This window comes from Manacus vitellinus, unplaced genomic scaffold (assembly GCF_001715985.3).
Source record: "Manacus vitellinus isolate BGI_N305 unplaced genomic scaffold, ASM171598v3 scaffold_29_pilon, whole genome shotgun sequence".
Classification (NCBI taxonomy): domain Eukaryota; kingdom Metazoa; phylum Chordata; class Aves; order Passeriformes; family Pipridae; genus Manacus; species Manacus vitellinus.
The window spans coordinates 6,648,176-6,670,996 of NW_021940207.1; the positions used below are offsets into that span (position 1 = coordinate 6,648,176).

General features: G+C 38.2%; 1 protein-coding gene across 1 annotated transcript; it reads right to left on the reverse strand.

The window, feature by feature from the left end:
- Positions 1 to 2,539: 2,539 nt before the first annotated feature.
- CPB1 (carboxypeptidase B1) lies at positions 2,540 to 21,156 on the reverse strand. The gene is made up of 11 exons (XM_029960742.1): positions 21,086 to 21,156; positions 20,904 to 20,979; positions 19,646 to 19,770; positions 17,165 to 17,264; positions 16,455 to 16,556; positions 15,004 to 15,105; positions 12,608 to 12,718; positions 12,432 to 12,522; positions 11,526 to 11,728; positions 3,316 to 3,400; positions 2,540 to 2,749 (listed from the first exon to the last, which is right to left on the reverse strand). Exons 1-11 carry the CDS (start codon positions 21,154 to 21,156, stop codon positions 2,562 to 2,564), a joined length of 1,254 nt encoding a protein of 417 aa, XP_029816602.1. The 3' UTR covers positions 2,540 to 2,561.
- Between the last annotated feature and the right edge of the window lie 1,665 nt (positions 21,157 to 22,821).

The following is a 22,821-nucleotide window of genomic DNA, read 5'->3' on the forward strand; positions in this document are numbered from 1 at the left end:
CACAGGATGACAGAACAGTTCAGGGTGGATGAGACCACTCAAGACCATCCAGTTCAACCTCCTGCTCAAAGAAGGATCACCTAAAGCTTAAAGCAGGTTGCCCAGGGCTGTGTCTAGTCAAGTTTTGGACAGTGTCTCCAAGGATGGAGACTCCACAACACTTCTGGGCAACCTGTTCCAGGGTTTGAAGAGCTGCAGTAAAAAGGTATTTTCTTGTGTTCGCATGGAGTTTCATGGCCTTTAATTTGAAAATATGTTGTCTATCAGTTTTGCACGTGAATTTTCCATGTTTTTTTGAAAGTGATGCTGAAATTCGAAGTGTTGTGACTTTTGATGTTGATGAACCTTTGCTTCCTCTCCATGTTTTTTTTTCAGTGTCTCTGCCCTAGCAGCTTACCTACTAGAATGTCCTTTCTGGCTTAAATTTCTCCCATATATTTTTTGGTTTATGTTCCAAGCTGCATGGCTGATAATACCACATTTGATTGCTCTTTGCATCTGTGCAATTTGACCAGCAGTGATAGTGGGGGCCTTCTGGGCTAAGGCATGGAAAAGCTGCATATCACTGCACTGCTGTGACTTGCCTTTGGGAATGTCAGGGCTACCAAATGTGTGCCACATTCTGCCTTGGAGTCACACGTTGACATTAACTGGGGTAACTGTAACCCTGTTGGAGCTACTGGGTGCTGAGACCTATCTGTCAACTGTATTTGTAGCTGTGTGTTTGGTTACCTGCAGTCTTACAAAGAGCCTGCCTAGTATTAAATCATAGAATCATAGAATCATTAAAGTTGGAAAAGACCTCCAGGATCATCAAGCCCAACCTTTGACCAAACATCACCTTGTCAACTTGTCAGCTTGTCAGCACTAAGTGCTGACTATCAATGACTCACCTTGCAATTGGTGTAAAGCCTGTGAAGTCTTCCCAAATAATATAGTTACAGTCAATGTAGTCTCTGGGTGGTTGTTAATACTTAGTTAAAATTAACCAAAATATTTTATATTCTGAGAAATTTATTTTCCTGCCCTTTGTGACATGTTTGGCTTTGGCCAGAATGTTCTGATGTGTCCTGTGCTATTTTTAGTAATGTTGATTATCCTTCCCCCCATTTCTATTGCAACACAGAATGACGTCTTTTTACTGGTACGTGCTACTTTCACACATGGGTTCAGTTTCACCAGTGATCAAAAACAGATGGATCAGTCGTGTGTGAGGACTAGTTTAATCCGAGTGCTGCTGGGCTAATTGGAGTGGACTAGCGAATATGTGTCTTTCTTTTTCTTATACATATAAATTAAAGTGTAATTTTAAATTGGACCTTGTCTTCCTGTTTCCTTCCACAGAGAAGGGGCAAATAGGGAGAACATAGTTCTTGCCAGGTCTTGAATTTGGTGGTTTTCTTGGGAGAACTATTTTCTCTGTAGGATGTATTTCAGGACATGTTTGGAGTGCATTAGGTAGAGACCTACCAGAAATGGAATTAATCCCAGGAGCATCAATGGACAGCGGAAATCTCTCCTCAGAGCTTCCAGCAGTGGCAGGGAGATCAGCCAGGTTCTATGTTGACATAAGGCTTTTCCCTGTCATTCTGCAGAGTGTGTCCCATATTAGCCAAGCTCTAAACAGCATTAATAGATGCCAAACACATTTTCTGCAGCTGTGTGAGAAAGATGTCGAGTGGCTATTTATCACTCTCACTCACTGACCCAATCAGACCCACATTACCTGTACAGAAAATTGATTGGGAGAGGATAATTCTTTACAGCTTTTCTTTTTTGAAAGAAACAGTTAATCATTTATGATTATCATTTATGACTTAGTCTTTATGGCTGTTTATGGTTCTTCCGCTCATGACAGTAGGAACATGTGGGGCCCCAGGAAGTAGCAGAACTCTGGGAATATTTTGAGAGATGCTACTGTAGTGAATGTGAGAACCTTAAATGCAGGGTAGTTTATTGAATGATTTATAGCAAGTCTTGGTCTTTAACTGTAATTATAATCTTCACTGAGTTCAGATCAAACTAGTAGTGACCTCAGATCCAAACTGTTTTTCAGTATTCGGACAGATCCAGGGTGGGTTTTGAGAAAATTCACGAGAGCACATCACAGCTAACATCATTTTGAAAGTATGTGATATGACCTTCTTGCTGCTGTTGCCGTTAAGGCAATGAATGGTTGGGTCAAAGTGCATTTGTATGGATCACCTGGCTGCTTTCATTCTGGTCAGCATTCAGGCTGTGTAAGCTCTAATGCTTGGCCCATCTCCTATATGTAAAGATAATTTTAATTAATAAGGTCACCTTTACCTTACGTTGATTAATCTTCTTGTGCTCTTTGTTTTACGACCCCCCTGACTATATCAGTTACCTTAATAAAAGGTTTATTTCTCCTGAATTTCTACAATTTTTCTTGAAAAACTTCTAGTTCTAGTGACCTATGATGGACTAAGAATATGACTAAGAACATTAAGTAGAGAGAAATAAAAATGTTTTGTTAGGGAAGAATAAAAAGGAAGGCATCTTTGAATAAAGCCTTCTTTAATAGTTTTTAGAACTCCATTCTAATACAGGTGCTCAAGGACATAATTGGCAATATATTTAACAGCAAGTAAAGTCTCTTCACAGGTTGGCTTTATCTGAGATTCAGGGAGAAGAAAACCATATCTGCCGGTGTCTCGGAGCTCGAAAGTGAAAGAGTACTTGACACCTTGATCGTAAGCCCAGTCGTCAGAGCCCCCTGCAGCAGGGTCTGTTGGTAAAGAAATGAAAGAAGGATTAACTGTGAAAGAGTGGCTATGCATTGGAATGTGAAATCCTTTGGAGTCAAGTCATGTAACCAGAAATGCAGAAAGGATGGATAAAAAGATATATTTGGTGAATAGATTGATTTATCCTGCTCATGGAAAAGCTTCTGTGATTTTAGGCCATTTATGAGCTTCATTCCAGCTGATGTGTGGAAGCAAATGTAAACAAGCTAAACTGTTCCCTCCTTGTCACTGTTGTGAGAAGACCACAGGAGCAATGTCTAAGGAACAGGAGAATGGTGTGGTTGCATGGGGGTGTTTAGAAAGGTTTGGTATCAGAAGCAAAAAGCCTCTCACTGGGTGGCTTTTTGAGGTTCATACAGACAGTAAAGAGCTGCAGATCTGGGATATCAGCTCCATCTTTTTCTTCTGGACAAATAATACCCTCCCTTTCCTGTAGTTTGGTACAATAGACTATTTAGGAAAAGAAACAAGAATCACTATAAAACTGCATTTTATAGTCTTAGTAACACTTAATATAGATTGTTAGCATATTTAGGCCAGTACTTACAGATTGTTGCAGCTCCTGGACCGTATGTATATTTAGTATTGTACAAACTGGCCAGCTGTTTGGATGCAGCACTAGCAATGGAATTCTGTAGGAAAAGAAAAATGATAAATGCAGATTTTCAGAAGCTTTCTGAGTGTATTGTTAAATAAACTAAAAAGCCGTGGTGAAGAAGTTTTCATTTGAAAACTGTTGTTAGCCTCTCAATGTGAGTAGGTGTCAGTAGTTGACAAGGCACAGCTTGTCCTGTTGTTGTGGAAAGAGCTTATCAGTAAGAAATTGTTCTCCAGGCTTTAATGGAGTGTATTCCAGGCTGTATGTTTATTGCTCTAGTGCTGTGCAGCTGCTGTACAGTCCAGTCGAGTTTGTACAGGTAAGGGGACAATAGGTAACAGCATTTTCTAGACTTAGAAGAAACTTCTACAAGGTTAAAACTAAATAAGGAATCTTATTTAGAAATAAGAGAATCTTAGAGAATAGTCATAACTTGATACAGTAAATTGTGAACATACAATAGCCTTTCTTTTCCTTCTGTTCATGCCACAATAAATTCAGAGTAGAGTCGGCTCAGTCAGGGAAGTTGAACAGTGACACAAGTGGAAGCAGATTAAAGTCTTATAAATATTAACAGCCAGAAAAGACATAAATTACCCTAGAACCATATGTAGTCTCATTAATTTCAATTAATTTCCTGTGCACAGAGGGGCTCATTCAACTCCCACTGATTTCAGTGAGGGTTGGATCAGGCCCATCAATAGTACTACGAAGCTTTGTATGTTTGCGTTAAGAAAATTACAGACTTTTCTTTGGAATGTGTGGCTTTTCCAATTCTTCATTATACAGCATGTTGGTAATAAAACATGAAAACTATTACTAACAGATGATAAATATGAATGATTTTTGAAAGCAGATGTTCAGTATAAGAATAAGCAATGGGTTGCCATATCTTTCTTTATAGCTTACAGCTGAATGGTTTACTATTCCAGGAATTTCCTCAAGCCCTTTCCTTCTCTGTAGGTTATACTCTGGCTTACTTCCCAGTGGAAGATATATTGTAAAATATTCTCTGTTCATCCTTATGCTTCAAGTGTTCCTGTGAATTACTCAAAAAGTCATATTGGACAATGAGTTTAGAAAATCTGAGTTAACTGAAAGAACTTTCTAGGCTTCTACAAAACAGCATCACAATGTGTTTTTGAAGAATTGCAAGTGTTTCCCCATTCCCAGATGTTTGGTTTTGAAAATTCTAGAATTATGGGAGTTTGCTATAGGAATTTGTGGTCATTTAGCACATGAAATATATTTAAACAAGGCAGACCAAAGTGTACTTGAAGCTTGTCCTTCCACCTATAACACTGGCTGTAGTTGAATGTGAGGTTTGGTTTCTGGCCTCTCAATTGCACAAACACAAGCAATTGTAGGAAAAATGTTGGTGCTTTGCATTTCATAATCTTGGATTCAGAAGAATTGGAGTAGCTGAGCTCTCTCCAGTGTTGGTTTTTTTGTTGTTGGTTGTTTGTTTTTTTTTTTAATCCCTCCACAAGTTGAATTTTCTAAAATCCACAATAATTTTTAACACATGTTCAGGGAATTGTAGAGGTTGGAGACTACTATCTGCTAGTGATACCATGTTTTCTTCAGCCATCTGTTGTTTATAATATACACATTTAATCAGCAGCTGAGATTGAGTCAAATCTTCTCTCAAAAGCAAATGAATTTTTAAACATAAACTGATTCTTTCTCTTTTCAAATATATGGAAAGTGGAAATAAAATTTGGAAAGCCAGTCTGATAGTACCTACAGACCCATTGGTAATTAGTATTTGTTCTCTCTGTATTAAGCCACATGATAGGGACAGTAGAACAGCAGAGCTGCTCTTTGGGGCTGTTACACCCAGGGCATTCCTTTCACTCAGCAGCCAAATGATGGCCTTAAATCATATCAGAACAGATACCTGAAAAAGTATATCAGGAAATCTTTTTACCTGAGGGATTTTTTTATTATTGGCCGGGAAGTTGTAAAAAGAGAGATTTGTAAAAAGAGCAGTTGAGATCTCCAGCTGTTAAGAGCCTAGAATCCCTGTAAACAACTTCCTCAAGCTCTTCAGGTTGGAGATGGAGATGGTATTTTTAGTTACCCTCTCTAAATGAAAAACATGACTGAGCATTTATGACTTCAGCATGAAATGAAGCTTTATCCAAAGTTTTGATGTATTTTTTTTTCCTTTAAGTGACTCTCTACCATTTGCTTTGCTAATAGACTTACAGTTCAAAACCTAAAGGTAGAAAAAAAATTTCAACTTTATAGGAAGAGTACCATCTCTTAATAATAATAATAATAATAATAATAATAATAATAATAATAATAATAATAAAAAACTAACAGCAGGAATAATAACTATTAAATAAATACTTGTGAGTATAAATACAAAATATGAGGAAACTGTGTTTGTTTTTTTGTAAAATAGCTCAGTTACTCAAAGCAATCCATAAAAAGGAAATAGTATGAAGATTTATGCAGGGGTATATAAATAAAGCCAACATTTTCCTAAAGATTGAAAAGTGGTTTGGGTTTTCAAGCCTGTAAATTATTTAGAATACACCTGCACAGAGAAACATTGTTTTCTTTTTTTACCTCTGAGGGTACTCTTTGCTGTTCAGTGATTTTCTACATCTTTTGGCACAATGGGCTTAACTGAATTGTTGTGGTTTGCTTGGGGTTTTATGCCATTAAGAATCCCTCTCTTGCAAGGAACATTTTGCTGAGAATTATAGTAGCAGAGAAACAAGTGGCGCCCTGAAGTCCAAGATTTAACTCCAGAGTAATACCTTGTAGCTGGGACAGAAATGGCTTTTCAGCTTCTGACTCACAGCTGAGCTTGCAGAGCTGGTCATTTCAGCAGAAGGCGTTTTATTCCCTCATCACCCATCTGTGTTTACACAGCAATTACTAATATTCTGCTTGATCTTGTGTACAGAGTGCGTGGGCCAGCGAGACAGCAGAGTTGTGTTCTTAGTTGCCATTATCTTAGCTAATTAACAGCCTTTAAACGTATTTTTACAGTTATTAGCTTTTAATGAAAGGTATGGTACTGGCCTCTCTTTCTCACCACATCTGGAGTTTTGAACTAACAAGATAAATTATCAGGCTAAGTATCTTCTGTGTGTTAATAGGTAATTTTTATGGGAGCATCTCCCTCATTTTACTCTTGTATCATCAGACTGGATTTGCCAGCAAACTGTGGCCATTTAGAAACACTCCAGGGATGCTGATTATGCAGCTGCTGTGTGGACAACTCCTTTTGCCTCACAATCTGATAATGGTCTGGAGAAGCCTTTTCACTGCTTGACTGGGCCTCCTGCTCTCTTCTCTCACTGGATTGCAAATTGATTTTCCTGAGGTGGAAAATTGTATTTCACTTCACCTTGGTCTTGTGTGCTTTACTTGTTAAGTAAAGTGACCCTCAACTTCCTTTGTAATGAAAGTCTGAAAATGTGGTATTTGCAAAGTGAGCTTTAGCCAAGTGAATCCAAACTTCTGAAGTTTCTTGTTTTGCCAATAAAAACAGACTCCCTCCTCAAGAGTCCACGATGATGTGTAATTTAGTTCACTATTCTGTTGTTGCTCCTGGTTAAGCATGTGCTCCAAGAGCTCAGGGAATCCAGCCAGTGAGGACTTCAGTAGGATTATTCTGTTTAGCTTACAAGCCTATTTCTCTGTGACAGTTTCTCAGAGTGTTTAAGAAATCAGTTCCTGGTGAGAGGGTTTCCAATGTGACTGAGTTAAGGTGTATGTGCCCTACACATGTTGGAGACTCTTGCCTGTCAGCCAGACTCACACATGAACTTATCTGGAAAAGGCTGCTACTAGAAACATCCTTTTCAAAACTGTAAAACTGCCAGTACAGAACAGTTCTATCGTGGCAAACTCGATAGAGGAGCTGTGTAGCCAATTTCAAATATTGCTTTGCTGCCCATTTTCCTGTTTATTTGCTTCTCAGTTGACTTTAACAATATTTAGGTGTAACAATCACAATAATACAATCTGTGCAATAGCACAGATGCAGCAGCAGCAGAGGTTGCAACTCCTCATTGGCATGTCTGAGTCTCTTAGGTAGTAGGATTTTTGCTGTTCAAAAATCCTTACCCACAGGTCTTCATATATCTTAAATATATTCAGGACTTCACAAACAGGCATTAGGTTAAATAGTCTGACTGATATTTGCAATGTCATGCAGTATATTTGAAATTCACTCTTGCAGGCTGCACAGACTAGGCATATCTCCACTTTCTAATACATCCTATTTAAACATTCAAGAGGAAATTAGATGCTAGACCAACCCAATATGGAAGGTGAAATTTGGTGAGTTGAAAGAGCAACCAATGGGGTCAGTATGCATTCAGGTAATACAAGCTGAAATCTTGGGTTGTAAGTGAAGGTAATATTCTGCTGCCCATGAACAACACATGTACATTAATCTGACAATGAGTATGAGCTGGCTGCAGACATGTGTTTGGTGCTGAGTTTGTTAAACTGAGAGATGGAATTGAACCTGAAAAGGAAGGAAGAGCACGATGCACGTTCCTCTGCTCTCTCAAACCATAGTTCAGAGCCAATTCAAATGCAAACAAATTGATAAAGCTAGATTTGTCTGAAAATGAGGAGAGCATAGGGTGACCTAATGGGAAGCTAAGGCCAGAATAGGAACTGATTAAAAAATATGGGCTAAACTGTTTATGAAATGTGTGATTAAATACAGAGTTCTTTATTGCAAGAGGACAAAAATGTGAATAGCAAAATAAAGATGAAAATAATCTTTTTGGAGTGTGGAGAGATACTGCTTTTGCCAAGCATGTTTTTTAATTGTTAAAAGCTAATACTTCTCTCTAGGAGAGGGATTCAAGTGTTCAGGGTAATACTCCAGGGTATAGTAAAGAATGAGCCAAGAGGATTATGAAGCAGACAAAATGTGATTTACCGAAAGGAGGACATATTTCTTTCAGGGTGTCGTCACAAGAATATTGTGTAACTTCTAAGAAATTCCTGACCTAGATTTTTCCTATCTTGGGTGTTTTTATTTTTGTTGTTTAAGTACTGTTTGGATAACAGTGAAAGTTTTGTGCAACACTGGGGTTGGGGGGATAAAAAAACCAATCCTGAATAAAAGGAGAAAAGTTTTGGGAAAATCCTTGTGAGCTGTGGGATTGGGAACCTCAGAGATCCTCTTGCATCTAAGGGGAAGAGTGGGAAGTCATGGGAAGGAAGGGGCCTACATGACTTTCATCATGTTTTACACCCCAAGGTCTGGCATGGTTGAGGGATAGTTCTAATGCTCAGCTCTCAGTAAGTCACAGTAACTCTGAGGTGTTGTGATTTGCTGTAGCAAGGCAGAGGAGCACAATGGGGTTCTCCAAGTGCCCTGTTCTACCTGAGAAACCAAAACAGTTTTAAGCCTTCTAGTGATTTCTTGAGGCTGTGAACAGAAAAAGTCCTTTGAGCCCCAAGGACATGCTGTTCAGTTCCCCTACAGGAAAGGCAGGCACAGGCATTCTCTGGACCTTTCTCTTCTGCAGACTTAGTGTATTCAATCTCAAATTACTCAATTTTTGCACCCTTCTATATCTCAGCCACTGGAATGCAACATAAGCCCCATGGTATTATGCTACCTTTAGTTAAATACAATGGAACAAAATGTTGTTAATGATAAGCAGACATGCGAGGTTTTGTTTAAACACATGTCCAGTTGCTCACTGAAAGAGATAAGAAATTGCAATGATATTTCCTTTAATTTATTAGATCTGTCAGAGTAAAAATAACATCTGAGATAAGATAATGGCACTATAAATTTTGCTTCTTCATTTACAAAATGATTTATGATTATTTTATTTGCCCAAACAATATCTATTAAAAGTTAAGATTCTCATTCTTCAGCATTTCTCTAAATTCTAAATCTAAACAGGACTTTTAGACATGGAACACAGCAATTTACATATAAAATGATACCTCTTTTTGGAGCTGTCTCATCTCAAGCAAGTACAATTCTTGACTGAAAATTTTAAATTTCTTTAGTCACAGCTTAAATGAATCTGTCTTAGTTATTTGAACTAACCTGAAAAGCTGCACTTTTGAACCTGACCCAGAGCCTGTAGAAGTCAGTTTTTCTGTTTAATTCACTGACGTTGGAGTGCATAAGGCCCTTTCTGTTTAATTATCCCAACTACAGGCCATGTTGATTGGGTGATACTCTGATCTCATTCTCCAAAATGACTTTTGGCAAGAAGTCTTCCCTTGTTAAAATCGGATACTGCACAAGTTAAACACCTCTAGGATCCTGCTGTCTTTCTGTTGGGATCACCAGTAGGGGAAATAATTTCCCTTAATTAAGATGTGAAAAACACTCATAAGGTCACCTTGTCATGGTGGTGAGATTTGTGGTTGCTTTGTAGTGGAAAATAATGGAACTCCCTCTGGGATCAATGTGACCAATTTAAAATATAGGATAAAGGGCTGTTGGAAAGACTAATATACAAAGCGAAATCAAATGGTTGAAGAGGGATATATGGCCTGCATTCCTGAGCTATTTATATTTTGTGCTCTGTGGTAATAGCAGAATTGTCTTCTATGGCAGGAAAGGGGAGTTTTAAATGATGAAAATTGTAGCACTTCAGTATAGGTGATTCATTAAATTTTACTGTGTATTAGACTAGAACACTGACAATCTAAAACTTTAATTTAATAAAAGTGTTAAAACCTAGCAAAACACACAGGTTCTTTCTCATTGGTAAGGATTGTTTTAATAATGAGCTGTCAGGGTAAGCCTTTTCCATTTAATACTGTGAGAAACACACTGTACTTTTAGTTATGTTTCATCACATTTGCTCTTGATTCAACAAATGGGGGCAGAATGCCATGCAAATTTTTAATAAATGGGAACTTTGTGATCTTGACAACAAAGCAGCTTCAAGGGTTTAGTGCTGTTTTATTACTTTAGACTAAACTGCAACATGTGAAATACGAAGCTTTTGTAAAAACTGAAGACAAGAAATTACTATAGTTCCCTGGAATAATTCTGATTAAAAAATTCCTGGAATATTAATTAAGAAACCAAAATCTTTATCTTTTCTTTTAGGCTGTAAAAAATCTAACAAGAAACTTCACTCTTGGCCCCAGTTTGTATTTGTGCTTCAGAATCAAGACATCTATTTGGGAGTAGTCATAAATCTGTCAAACCTACACAGCAAAGCAACACACAGTGTTGTTGCCTTGGACTTTTGGCATCATACTGGAAAGAGGGGGAATCAAAATGTGTTTGTTTTGTCTTGCTGTGTTGTTTTCCCTGCCAACAGCTTCTAATTGCTAATATGCCAGAGAAGTGAAGTCATTTTATTATTCATGGTTGTTTATGCCTAGCCATGATAAAATGTTTGCAGCTTTTATACACATTTAATAGTTCTAAACCCTCTATCTGTTTTTAAGGATAAAGAAAATATATATTCCAGACTTTTGTTATCTTACTTAAATGGAATTGGGGTGTGGCCTTTCTCTAGGATCAATAAAAGAGGCATTGCCCTTTAAAAAAAACCCACATTCATCCTCTCCTCTCTCAAATAAAATGTGTGTTTGAATCCAGGCCTCTTGAAAAAGGCCTCAGAACTGAAACATTTTATCTGTTTTGTATCTAACTGTTTTCAATTATATTTTTGACAAGAGCTGCCTCATTGTCCTGAACCTTTACCAGTAGTTTACCATTTTACTTCAGTGAGAACTAAGGTTCAGTAGGAAGACAGAGATCCTTGCCTGCTGTTGATGGTACCAGTTGAAGCATTTCATAGTTATTACAATCTATCAAGCTGCTACCTTGGCTTACAGGGCATAATATTTCTATGTCATATATTAAAGCTACATACACAGCAACCCCTGGAGTCAGGAAGATGCACAGCAGAGTGGATTTGTGTACAGCGTGACTGGAAGACAAAACTGACCTTGTGGAAAATTCATTGTGTATGTGGGAATTAAATAAGGCCCTTAAGTTTATCCTGTGCCATCATGGTTTCCCTTGTTCTTGCTGAGAAAGACTAAAACATTTTCAAAAACTGGCAGTACAGATTCTTTCCAGATGTTAAAGAAACTGCTTGAAGTTAAATGGACCTCAAATAGCAAGTGATGATTTTTACTTATTCTTTTCCTTAAGTCAAAATGACAAAGAGACTTACCAGTTCCTGGTAATCCGATGGCAGTGAGTAAGTATATGAATAAGGAAACAGTAGCAGCTGGGAATAGGAGTGAATCGTCAAGTATGCCTTGATTGTAGAAAGATGTTCACGAATAAAATCAGCCAAAGCCTTGGTCTCCTTTTCAGACTCAGGTGCAGAGCCACAGTAAGTGTCAGCACAAGGACTACTTGAGGCCCCAGTAGCTGAGAAGAAAGGTGATTTTAGTGAGCATTTAATGAACAAGTTGCTTGTTAGGAGAGTCATGTAACACCACTTTAGTAGATAAGCCTTGGAAATCCATCTGACACACGTGTTGTATCAGAGGAGGGAATATTTCATGGCCTAGTTAAGACACTGGGAAACGTGTCATAGCATTGCATAAATATGCCCTGTAGAGTGTGCATAGTTGGAAGAGCATGAGTATTGATGTAAAGCCCTATATTATGGAAGCGATTTGGGATATTGATTTGCTTCAGTACTTAGCAGTTCTCTCCTTGCATATCTCCTCCATTTCTAAGGTACTTTAAAGAAACGGACAAGTGGAAACCATTCAGAAGAGACCCCTCTCCATGAAAGAAAGCTCTTCTGGTTTCTGTTCTGAACTCATAGCAATGTATGTGTACATGTATGTATTTGTATACATGTGTGTAAGTATATATGTGTGTGCATATGCGTAAGTATGTTCACAGAAGTAGCCATACTGATGATGCTAGTAGCCAAAGTCTGGTTTTTTTTTGCCCAAAACCGCTCAAAAAATTGAACACAAGCTACTGCACAATGCTACACTGGAGGTCTTCACCCAAGCTAGAGCTGGACCAACCATCAGATAGGGGAAACCCATAATTAAGTATATTGGCTGTTGCACTTCTGTATAATCTCTTACAGCTCTTGTTAGGAGATACTTACTGCACCAGCCAGCATTAAAATTCCTGTTGGGATCTGTACCATAGCAAAAGCTATTGGCATTTTTAGAGCGAGTCTTTCTCCACATGCGGTTCTGAAATAGAATAAAAGATGAAAACTAAGAGTGAGTTCTAACAGTTGATTTTCCAACAACACTGAAAAAAAAAGAAGGTACTTACATTTGTCCAAGTGTAAACATAACCATCAATGTTAACAACAGGCAAAACATAGAAGTCCAAGTTGTCCAGAAGTGTAGTCATAACAGTATCTTTACCATAGGTCTCAACACCCTATTTGGAGAAAAGTAGAAAAAGCTGATGATGTCTTCATAAATCTGTATCTCCTGTTTATATATAAAGGCCTGGGTCTGCATCAGGAATTAATGAATGTGGTAGGCAAAGTTATCCAGGTCACTCCAGCATGTGAGATGGCACCTCTATGTTACTACATGTACTTAGAGGATTTACACCGACTCAAACCACACTGCTGTTAGAAACTCATCTCATACTGGTAGATAAATTGTATGGTGAAGCAATTTTGAATTTGAACAGGATAATAAATCACTGGAAAGAGATTTCCATCTACTAGCTTCTTGATTACAGACAGAGCAAAGTTCCTGTCCATATGTTATCCCTACATCCTGTCACCTTAAATGTTTGAGTTGAATTTATGTGAGAAGGAAAAATCATTATTACCATTTTTTATATCTGTTGTGCAGAGAAATTTCATCAACTATCAGAACTATAGAGAATATTTCCAAATAACATCCTAAGACATTTTCAGTCGTAATACTGTGGATGCATATACTCCTAGGGAGGCAGATTTTTCCCTGGACTTTTCCAGACACATACATTGAATAACGAACACAAGAATTCCTGCCCTAAAACCTGTACATCCTGATTGTTCATGGCCTGGGACTCTGTATTCTTGTTCACAGATTCATTGATGGTGCATACAGTGATCACAGAAATTTGCTCTAAGCGTGTTGCACCCGTGTTCTGTTTACACAGACATGAAGGACAACACAGGGAACTATGCAATGGAGAAAGGCATTTTTTGTTCTGTAACTAGCAAGTGGGAGGGTGGGATGTAGAATCTAGAAAAGCAGTTTCAGATCACTTGAAATTGCTTTTCCTGTGTTTTGTTTTATTTTATGCTTTTCTTTTGTTGTTTGGGTGGGGTTTTTTCGAGATACATATAACAATCCACCTTGCTCATGTTTTTCTCTATGGCTTTTTTCACTTTTATGTCTGGAAGCAATCCCAGGTGAACCACTGATGATGCTCAGGGCTTTTGAAGCACTTCTGCCTATCCACACTTGGGCCCACTGAGCACAGCTGCTGCTGGTGTCAGGTACCCCCATGAATTAAGTGACCAGACAGTGAAAATGACAGCTGCAGTGACGTGAATTGCTGAGAGAGAAATGGTAGCACATACTGTCTGCAGCCTTATTAGGCTCTAATGAAATCACATTCCCATTGACTCCACTGAAATGTCACTTCCAATTTCCACTGCTCCCTACACAAACCGCATGCCTGTCTGATAACTCTGAGATTATACTGGCCACCAGTGCCTCTGCCAGCATGGCTTGCTCATGTAGTTTGGCTTTCCTTCACTTGGGTTTTAAATTCCAGCTGCTGCTTCTGGTTTGTGTTTGTATGTTTGCTTGTTTAAATCTTCAAGCAGAAATTCTTACAAAATTTGAGATTCAATCAGTAAGTTGTTCTGCTAAATAGATTGATCTCCCCCAACTGAGGTGTAATATAACTCTTCTCTGTGTAGCATATAACTCCCACCTGCTTTCTATTGGTGGTGAGGAGAATGAAAAGATAAAGGAGATAAAATTGTTTAATTCAAGGCCTGAAGTATCAAGTATTCCAGACTGAAGTGAAGATAATTTTACCTGTGCACCGCTTTCCTGAATATGCTTTCATATTTTAGAAAACATTCTGCATAATTTGAAGTGGCAGCTCAAAGGGATGTATATGCAATTCCCTCTTCATGGAGTTTATGGAGCTTCATATATACTCTTCCTCCTCTCTTGGGTGCATTTTGTCAGTGCCCCCTGTGCTGACCTGAGGGTAGGTTTCCACCCTCTCTCCTTACTGAGTAAAGCTGGTTTTGAGGAATACAGCACCAGACACTGTAGGAAGTCAGCTGTTCTGAAGTGCATTCAGATGCCCTCTGATGTGCCCTTGAATTTCCTTATTTCTTTTATGACTGTGTACAGAACGTATTTTTATAGTGTTAGCAGACTTGTTTGCTTTTCTCTCACCTTTCTCTGGCTACAGATGAAAAAAAGAATTTACAAACTGTGTGAGTAGCCCTTGTAGTTGTTAGTACCTCTTACACGTTTGAGGTTGTCTTACACTGTTGAAAGATTACAGGTTCAAACACTAAGATCTGGTTTCAGTAGTTACACCTTAACCATCTGAGGTGAGAGGAGGGATATGCACGCAGGTATTTGGAGGTAAAAAGGCAATCTGCAGTGGCCTCAGCTCTTGCTGCTCACTTAAGATTTTCTTAAACATAGTTGCATTTTGTAAAATATTTTTTCATCATTACGCTTACTGACCTCTTTCACAAACCACTGGCAGAAAGCAGGGCTGATCCACTCTCTTGCATGGAAACCACAATCTATAAAGATGGCTTTCTTATTTGGACCACTTTTTCCCACCTAGGAAAAAAAACAACAAAAAAACCCCGAGTCTTGACCAAAATAAATTGTATGCAGAACAAGTCAGTCAGCTTGCTGACCTAAGAAGTCAAACTATACAAATACAGAATTCCTTGTTTAAATGGAAATCTGTGAGGTTCTCCCAGATGTAGCTGACTGTGATATTCAAGCTAGAACAATACTCTTAATAATTTCATTCTTATTAATGTAGATAACCTTCCCTCAGATTATTTGATTATTCTGCACTGTTGATTTATTTCTTTGGTGTTTCTAAAAATTGATCTTGTCTGTTTGAATGATATGTTATTGTAATTGCTTATGAATTTTTGGGCAAGTACTCTTTATCCTTTCACCTTTATTTAAGTAATTGTCTTACTAATTTGTAAATGTTATGAAAAAAATTGTTGTGGTTTAACCCCAGCTGACAACTAAGTACTACTCAGCAGCTCACTCACAGAAAACTTGTGGGCTGAGATAAGAACAGTTTAATAATTGAAATAATAATAATAGTAATAATAGTAATAATAGTAATAATAGTAATAATAATAATAATAATAATAATAATAATAATAATAATAATAATATTGGAAGGAGGAAAATAACAAAGAGAAATAAACCCCAAGAAAGAAAAGTGATGTAAATGAAAACAATTGGCCAGTCAGTCCTCATGCAGTGGCCCTGATCCACTCTCTCCCTAGTTTATTGCTGAGCATGATGCCATATGATCCCATCCATGGGATGTCTCTTGGGTCATTTGGAGTCACCTGTCCTGGCTGTTTCCCCTCCCAGATTTTGTGCACCCCCAGCCCCTTCACTAGTGGGGTGATGTGAGAAGCAGAAAAGGCTTTGGCTCTGTGTAATCACTGCTCAATCATAACTAAAACATCTCTGAACTATCAACACTGTTTCCAAATCAGCACAAATCCAAAACAGCCCCATACCAGCTACTGAGAAGAAAGATAACTCTACCCCAGTCAAAACCAGCTCAAAATTATATATGACAAAGATACAAACAAATATGTTTCCAGTTGCTAGAGACTGACATTTCTAAATCCTTTTAGCCTAAGTGGGTTTACAAACAACAGATGGAGAGAACATAAAGGTAGATAATCATTCAAATAGCTCTCAGGAGTGTGATTGAATTTATAAGTCTGAACTTCTAATAATTCATTATGTGCCTTAAAAAAAAAAAAAAAAAAGAAAAAATCATAGTAGTAATAAACAAAATATATTAGATTTTCTGCAAAATATCCAGTATTATGTTAGCACCATTGGTGTTTTAATAGACATCATAAACTCGCAGAGGTTAATAAGGGAAAAGTCTGGCATGAAGAAATCAAAGCACTTACTTTGAGAAGGTACATTGGCCGTCCTTCATATGTGTTCCCAATTACACTACGAGAGACGAGGTCTGGGTTCTGAGCAGCAATATCAGCAGTCCAAGCAGCTATCTGTGTAATAAAGAGGTTAAATTTATTGAGTCTCTGTTCCTCAGGTCCAGACTAATTAATTTACAGACTTCAAGCCAGGACAGTCCTTCTGAGCATCTAATGTGGCCCAATACTTAACAGAATTTGTAGATTTCCAAGGAGCCACTGCACAGATGTGAAAAGTGACATGGCCGAGATTACAGGTCAGGAAAAATGAGCATGACTGTGAAAAAAGGAGGAAGCAGAGGAGAACTTATGCTGTGAGATGAAGGCCTAGAACTGGGGCAGGGAATGGAATCAAGTTGTTTGGCAGAGGAGATGGGAGAAGTAGTGAAAAGGAAAGAGGAAATTAGTCGTGAAGCATCTCAGCCTGGTCATTGGATTTCTGCCAGAGGTTCTTTGCAACACTAGGAGCAGAAGCAGAGGAAATAAGTGTAGGAGGATGGGTTGCACAAACTAGCTCAGTAATGAGCAATAAAGGAGAAGAGGAAAGAGAGTTTGGAGGCATTATCATACCAACTGATGGAGCAGAAGAGGAAAAGGGAAGAAGGCAGGAAGCACACAAAAGCCACTTTGACTACAGAGGCCAAGGTACCAAGCTGACAATGAGTTAAAATTCTAGACTGTACCGTGTCCCAGTTGTTGTACTTTTCATAGCTGTGGCCGGTGGCACGAGATTTGCTGTCAAACTGGGCGTCCAGCGCAGCCTGCAGGTTGTCAATCATAACTCTGCAATAGGGCACCATGGAAAGTGTAAAGAGAAACATACAACAATCTAGCAGGAAAGTAAGACATTTTAAGGTGTTCTTGGAATGAAGGCCGCATGGATTGTGAAGTGAAAGGTGGGCAGGGAGAAAATAAGATATATCAGGTTCAAGTTTCAAACTACTTCCCACCTCAACCTTGCCACCAGAATGATCAGGGAGCAATGGGCTTCTCCCAGTTAACACCTGCCTGCTTACTCCCATACTAACAAAACTCCAGGGTGGCAAGTTTGGCTTAAGAAAAACGGCAATGCTAAGATAGAGTTTGTCTATAAAATGAGCTCTGGGCTGATCTCATGTTACCAGGTGCCTCTGCCTTAATAGGAAAAGGGCCCTCTCTTGAACTTTTGGCATTGGAGGAGTGTTAGATTGCAGCAATGTTTCAATCCCATGCAGAAACCCATGTTTTGCATGATGAAACTCTCTGTCAAACCAAGCTTCCTAAGTTTAGCTGTGGTTTGACAGCTCTGTTGCAGGTGGCATTGTCCATCCTCTAAGCTACTTTATTGTATGTGAGGTGGGCTATTAAACAGAACACACAATAGCAAGAAAACCACAGCATCACAACAGGATTGGTTGGATCTCTCCTGTTCACCTTTCCCTAGGGCTGACACAAAGGCACAGATCATCATTGTGCATACTCTTGAGAACCTTTTGCTTATATTTCAACCTTGGCCATCAAAAAATGAAGTCCTCTTGTTTTCCCAGTGCCTGTTTTAACACATTTACAAATCTCACTCATCTAGGATATGTCCTTGATCATTTGTGGCTTGGATAGAAGAACAGGAGGCCAGTTTGTGAGGCATCACCAGCCTTCAGAACAAACAGTGCAAACAACTACATTGACATGTCATGGCACTGCAGCTGCACTTCAAAAGAATTATAACATCTTGGGTTGTCACAAGGACAACCCACTCAAGTTTGCCAGGGACGGCTTCCAGACCTTATGGCCTTTATTGCAATCAAAAGATTTGTGCATAGACCTGAGGAAGTTCATTAATATTATAGCAAAGCTAATACATGTAGAGTTACTCCTCCATTGCTAAAGAGGAAATTCCACTAAAATTGGATTCCTGTGCTGTATGTGCACTGTGGCACTATTGAAAATATTTTATTCCAGAGTGGTTTTAGATTCTGTTCCCACAGTAGCATCCAAATTAGCCGTGATTAACATGTGGCCGGTAAATTTAGGATGGGTTACCTTTGGATTTAGCAGATCATAATAGTTATGTTTCATAAGAACTGTGTGGTGTCCTATGAAGGAGTTTGGTCTAGTAGCAACAACAATGGGGCTGAGAGACAAAAATTCTACACTCAGCTAAATGAGATAATAAAAATTTGATCAAATAATACTGACTTTCACTGTTTGAGTACATAATGTTGACAGATTATCCTTTAGACATCAAAAAAGCCTGATAATGAGGCTGGGCAGAGCCAATTTGCAATGCTCAGGTGGAGTGAAAGGAGAAACGAAGACAGAACAACCCCGCTCCACTCCAGCTGAAAGTCAGTTTCTCTTCCTCAGTTAATGCTTATGTAGTGACTGAGAGATATGAACTAAAGAGCAGGACCAGGCAACTGCTTATTCTCCTTATTCTTCCCTTAGTGCTGCTCACTACAATGTTTCTGTTCTCAGTGATGTGTAATGTGCCATTTGCCCTGTTCGCTCCACTTACGCTGCAGTTGTATTCGGTCAGCTCAGAGCTTTTTTACTTCTAAGTAAATACACAACTAAAAGCTCTCTCTTTGGAGAAATCCTTGCTGTGGATCTTCTGTGTGACTTGAGAAAGCCCAAGACTGTCCCGGGAATTTGTTCTCTCTGCTCGCTTGGCCTTTCACCTGGCAACTGTCTTCTCTTTGTCACCTGTTGGGGTTTTCTGGCCCTCTGGCTGTTGTTCTGGAACTTAGAGAACTCAGTGGGGAGCTGCTCATGGTGATCCTTGGGACTCACCATTTTCTGGCTTCAGTTCCCTGTTAGTGTCATGCAAACTCATCTGATGTGCTTTCTGGCTCTTTCTAGACCTCTGGTGAATTTTGTCTTTAGTGGGAAATCTTTCTTGTCCCCTCCACACTGTACTGCAATAAGATTTCACCTCAGGGAAATTTCTGGTAGTGCATCTTTGCTTCCTGTATCTTGCCTCTGTCAACATTTCACCTCATCCCTTCAACAGAGAGTAGTTACAGTCCATTTGAACTGTCATAGGAAAGCTGAACCCAGTAGAGGCACCCACAGGAGGGACAGAGTTCATGACAGGAAAATCAGTTGACCAATATGAAAAGCTCAAACACATTCTCCCCAGATTTAGTCCTCTTCCATTCAAAGTACAGTAGTGAGAACAAACTTACCGATACTCCACTCCACTTTCCTTCAAAAGTTCTTCAACCTCAAAAGCATTCTCAGCTCCAACTCGGAAATCAACTTGCATTTTTGGCCTTACCAGAGTGACAGAGTCTGGCTGCCAAAAGTCAACCTGAAAGAAGGGCAAAGAATACATAAGCAAATAAATATATACATCTGGCTGAGATTTTTAGGTTGATTTATGTGTGATGGTGATGTTGATTGTGATTAATATACTGAATTTCATTTCTATCCTGTTACACTGATCAGACCTTGCTTGCCAGAAGTATCAACCTAAATTTTAACTGGAAGTGTAAAAGAATTTGCACTAGTTATTCATGAATTATGTGTCATCAAGTAAGGTGATTGTTCCAGAATTCAGGATTACATCATTCCTGACTGATTGCTTTGTATAACAATGGTATTTCAGGGATCTTTGCTTAAAAGGAAAAGAAAACAAACAATTCCTTTATTCTACACACTTAAAAGCAAACATGGTACTTATTAATTTTCTTAATATTGGCAACACCATTCTAATAGTTTGTTCTTCTTCAGAATACTGTTCCAGCATACTATACTAGCCTGTTGCTGATAGTTCTCCACATCTGTACTTCATTAAAAATACCATCCTTTCATCCTACAGATAATGGTGTCTTTTTCACCAACAGCTATTTTACAACATCAAAGCTGAAGAGAAATATTGAAAACACATTTTCTGTCTTTATTGTTTTTCATCATGTCACCGTGTCATCATATATCTACATCAAGGTCAGTGAGAAACATGCAGCTTGGAGAGAAAGGAAGCTTTAAAGGAAAGCCAGAAGAGGAAAAATGACTTGAGAGACTAGAGGCCAAAGAAAAGTTCGATTTGTTGGGAGTATGAATTTCTATACTCTTTACATGAACAAAATGTTTTGCCTGTAATGGTAAAAGTTCTGGAAGTTGGAATTTCCATGATTTATCTTATACATTCTTGAAACCACCCCACACTGAATAAGAAATTTAAGATTTATTTATTTATTTATTATTTGATATTCAGACTGGGTCAACCAGACTTTCTAGGAAGGTATTGAAATGTATTTGTATAGCTTTAGATTTATCACCTTGTCCTATTCCTTCTGAAGAAACACTCAGCTGACTTGAACTGAATCAAGATTAGGTCTTTAATTCAGTAATATGATTTTTTGAAAAAAGATAAATGATAGTTGAGCGAAAGAAGAAATGTTTTTTTCAACTACAATATAACCACTTCCCCAGGTTCTTCACCTGCATGATGCTGGCAAGGGAATTGAGGATTTCCACCTGCTCATCATTCCGTGGAATCACACGAAACACCTTCTGCCTGGAAAGGGAGAAAAAGATTGCATTTGAAACAGGTAAGCCAATTGAAAGACTTTTGCTTGTGCAAAAACCCCCATGCAAATATAAAACTTGATGTCCATTCTTACCCATCAAAGGAAAGATCCTGCAGATGAGCAGAAACAGATGCAGCACCTATGAGAACCAAGAGCGCCCACATTTTTTTAAAGAAAATGTGAGTGGGTTTTCAGTTCTTTCATGCTGCTTTTATATCCTGTTTTGTCCTGCCTTTTATCAATTATACACCAGAACAATGCACTGATCAACTGATAAATTATTCCCTTGGCCTTGTTTTATTTGCATACTATTTATAATGTGTGTTTTACTCTACACCTGTGAAAACAGCTTACAGTCTCATGGGGGCCTGGCTAAAGAATCTTGCTATTTGAACTGGATATACTCTTGATATGAGAAAGTGTATTTAATTTACTTTGTTATTTTCTGGTTTATGTGAAATTTGTTTACTTTTAAAAAATAATTTTGTTGCTGAATTAAAAACTTTATATTTTTTTTGTTACTTTATGTAATGGTAGATGTCCATCAGGTGCTGTTGGAGCATGTCTGGTCTTAACCACGATGTCCCTCTTCCTGAATAATATGGGACTGACTTTGACAAAGGAAGAGGAAACACAGTTGGGATATACCAATTATTTTTTTTTTCCCCCAACAGAGAAGGAAAGTACTGAACTGGTTCTTTGCCCAGTGATTTCACTGAAACTTAGGTCAGATGTCTGCAGAACTGAAAGTGTAGAAATTTGTAACAGCTAGAGAAATTTCTAATAGTAGAGTTGTACATGTTCTCCATATAATACAGTCACTGATTCTTGCACATTCTCTAATTTGATCATGTATGGATCAGAGGTAAATATCTTATAAGTTAAGCAATACTGTGGGCATTACATGTGGGCTAAGAAGATCAAATGAAAGGTAGTCATAAAAAAGCATTTTTAGCTTTACCTTTCATGTTTTGCCTACACTGAGAAACAATAGTGTTTGCATCACTGCACTTGCATCTGTTTAGTTTTCCTTAACGAGTACTTGGCATTAAATGTAACGTTAATTGTCTGCTGATGCTGTGTCCTGATGTGACTGATGTTTTCAACAGGGAGCCTCTAAATGAATCAGTGTATAAATAAATAAAGAATGGAATTGATGAGCTCAGTTCTGTCTTCTGTTATGCCTAAGTGACCAGACAAATTAAAGTGATTCGCACACAGATAATTTCTACATGTATGCTTATCATATAATATGTGGAAATTTATTAGAAATTTAATATATATTAATCTCAGATTAAAAGACGTAGTTACAGTTTCAAAGTGCAGAAATTTGAATTGTCAATGAGTATTTTAAGAATGAATGTGGCATGAGACCTAGTACACCTAGTATTTTATGAGATTCTCTAGGGTCGACTCAGTGAAGCAGCCTTAGATACAGAATGGTTAGAAATATATTTTTTAAGTCAGTGTACCAAAAATGCAGCAGTTCATGCTGAACAATATGACCTGTGATGAATCTCTTCTTATAAGGAGACTCGAAAACTGTACTGAGCTTACTTACAGAGAACTGTCTTTGTCAAATCTTAAGGGTTTGAACTTAGTTTGCAATTAATGACCTAATTTGTAGCATTGCAAACTCTTGCCCAGCAATAATCTTCCTTATAGTCAAGTCTCCTAAGAAGGATGACATCAGGAGCTATTCTGACCAAGTGCCAAAACAATACTGCAAAGTCTTCAGAAGTTTCAATTTTAGGATGAGAAGATCTACATTATCAGATAAAATGGTCTGATCCCGTGAAGACAAGTGCTAAGACCATCATGTGGAGATG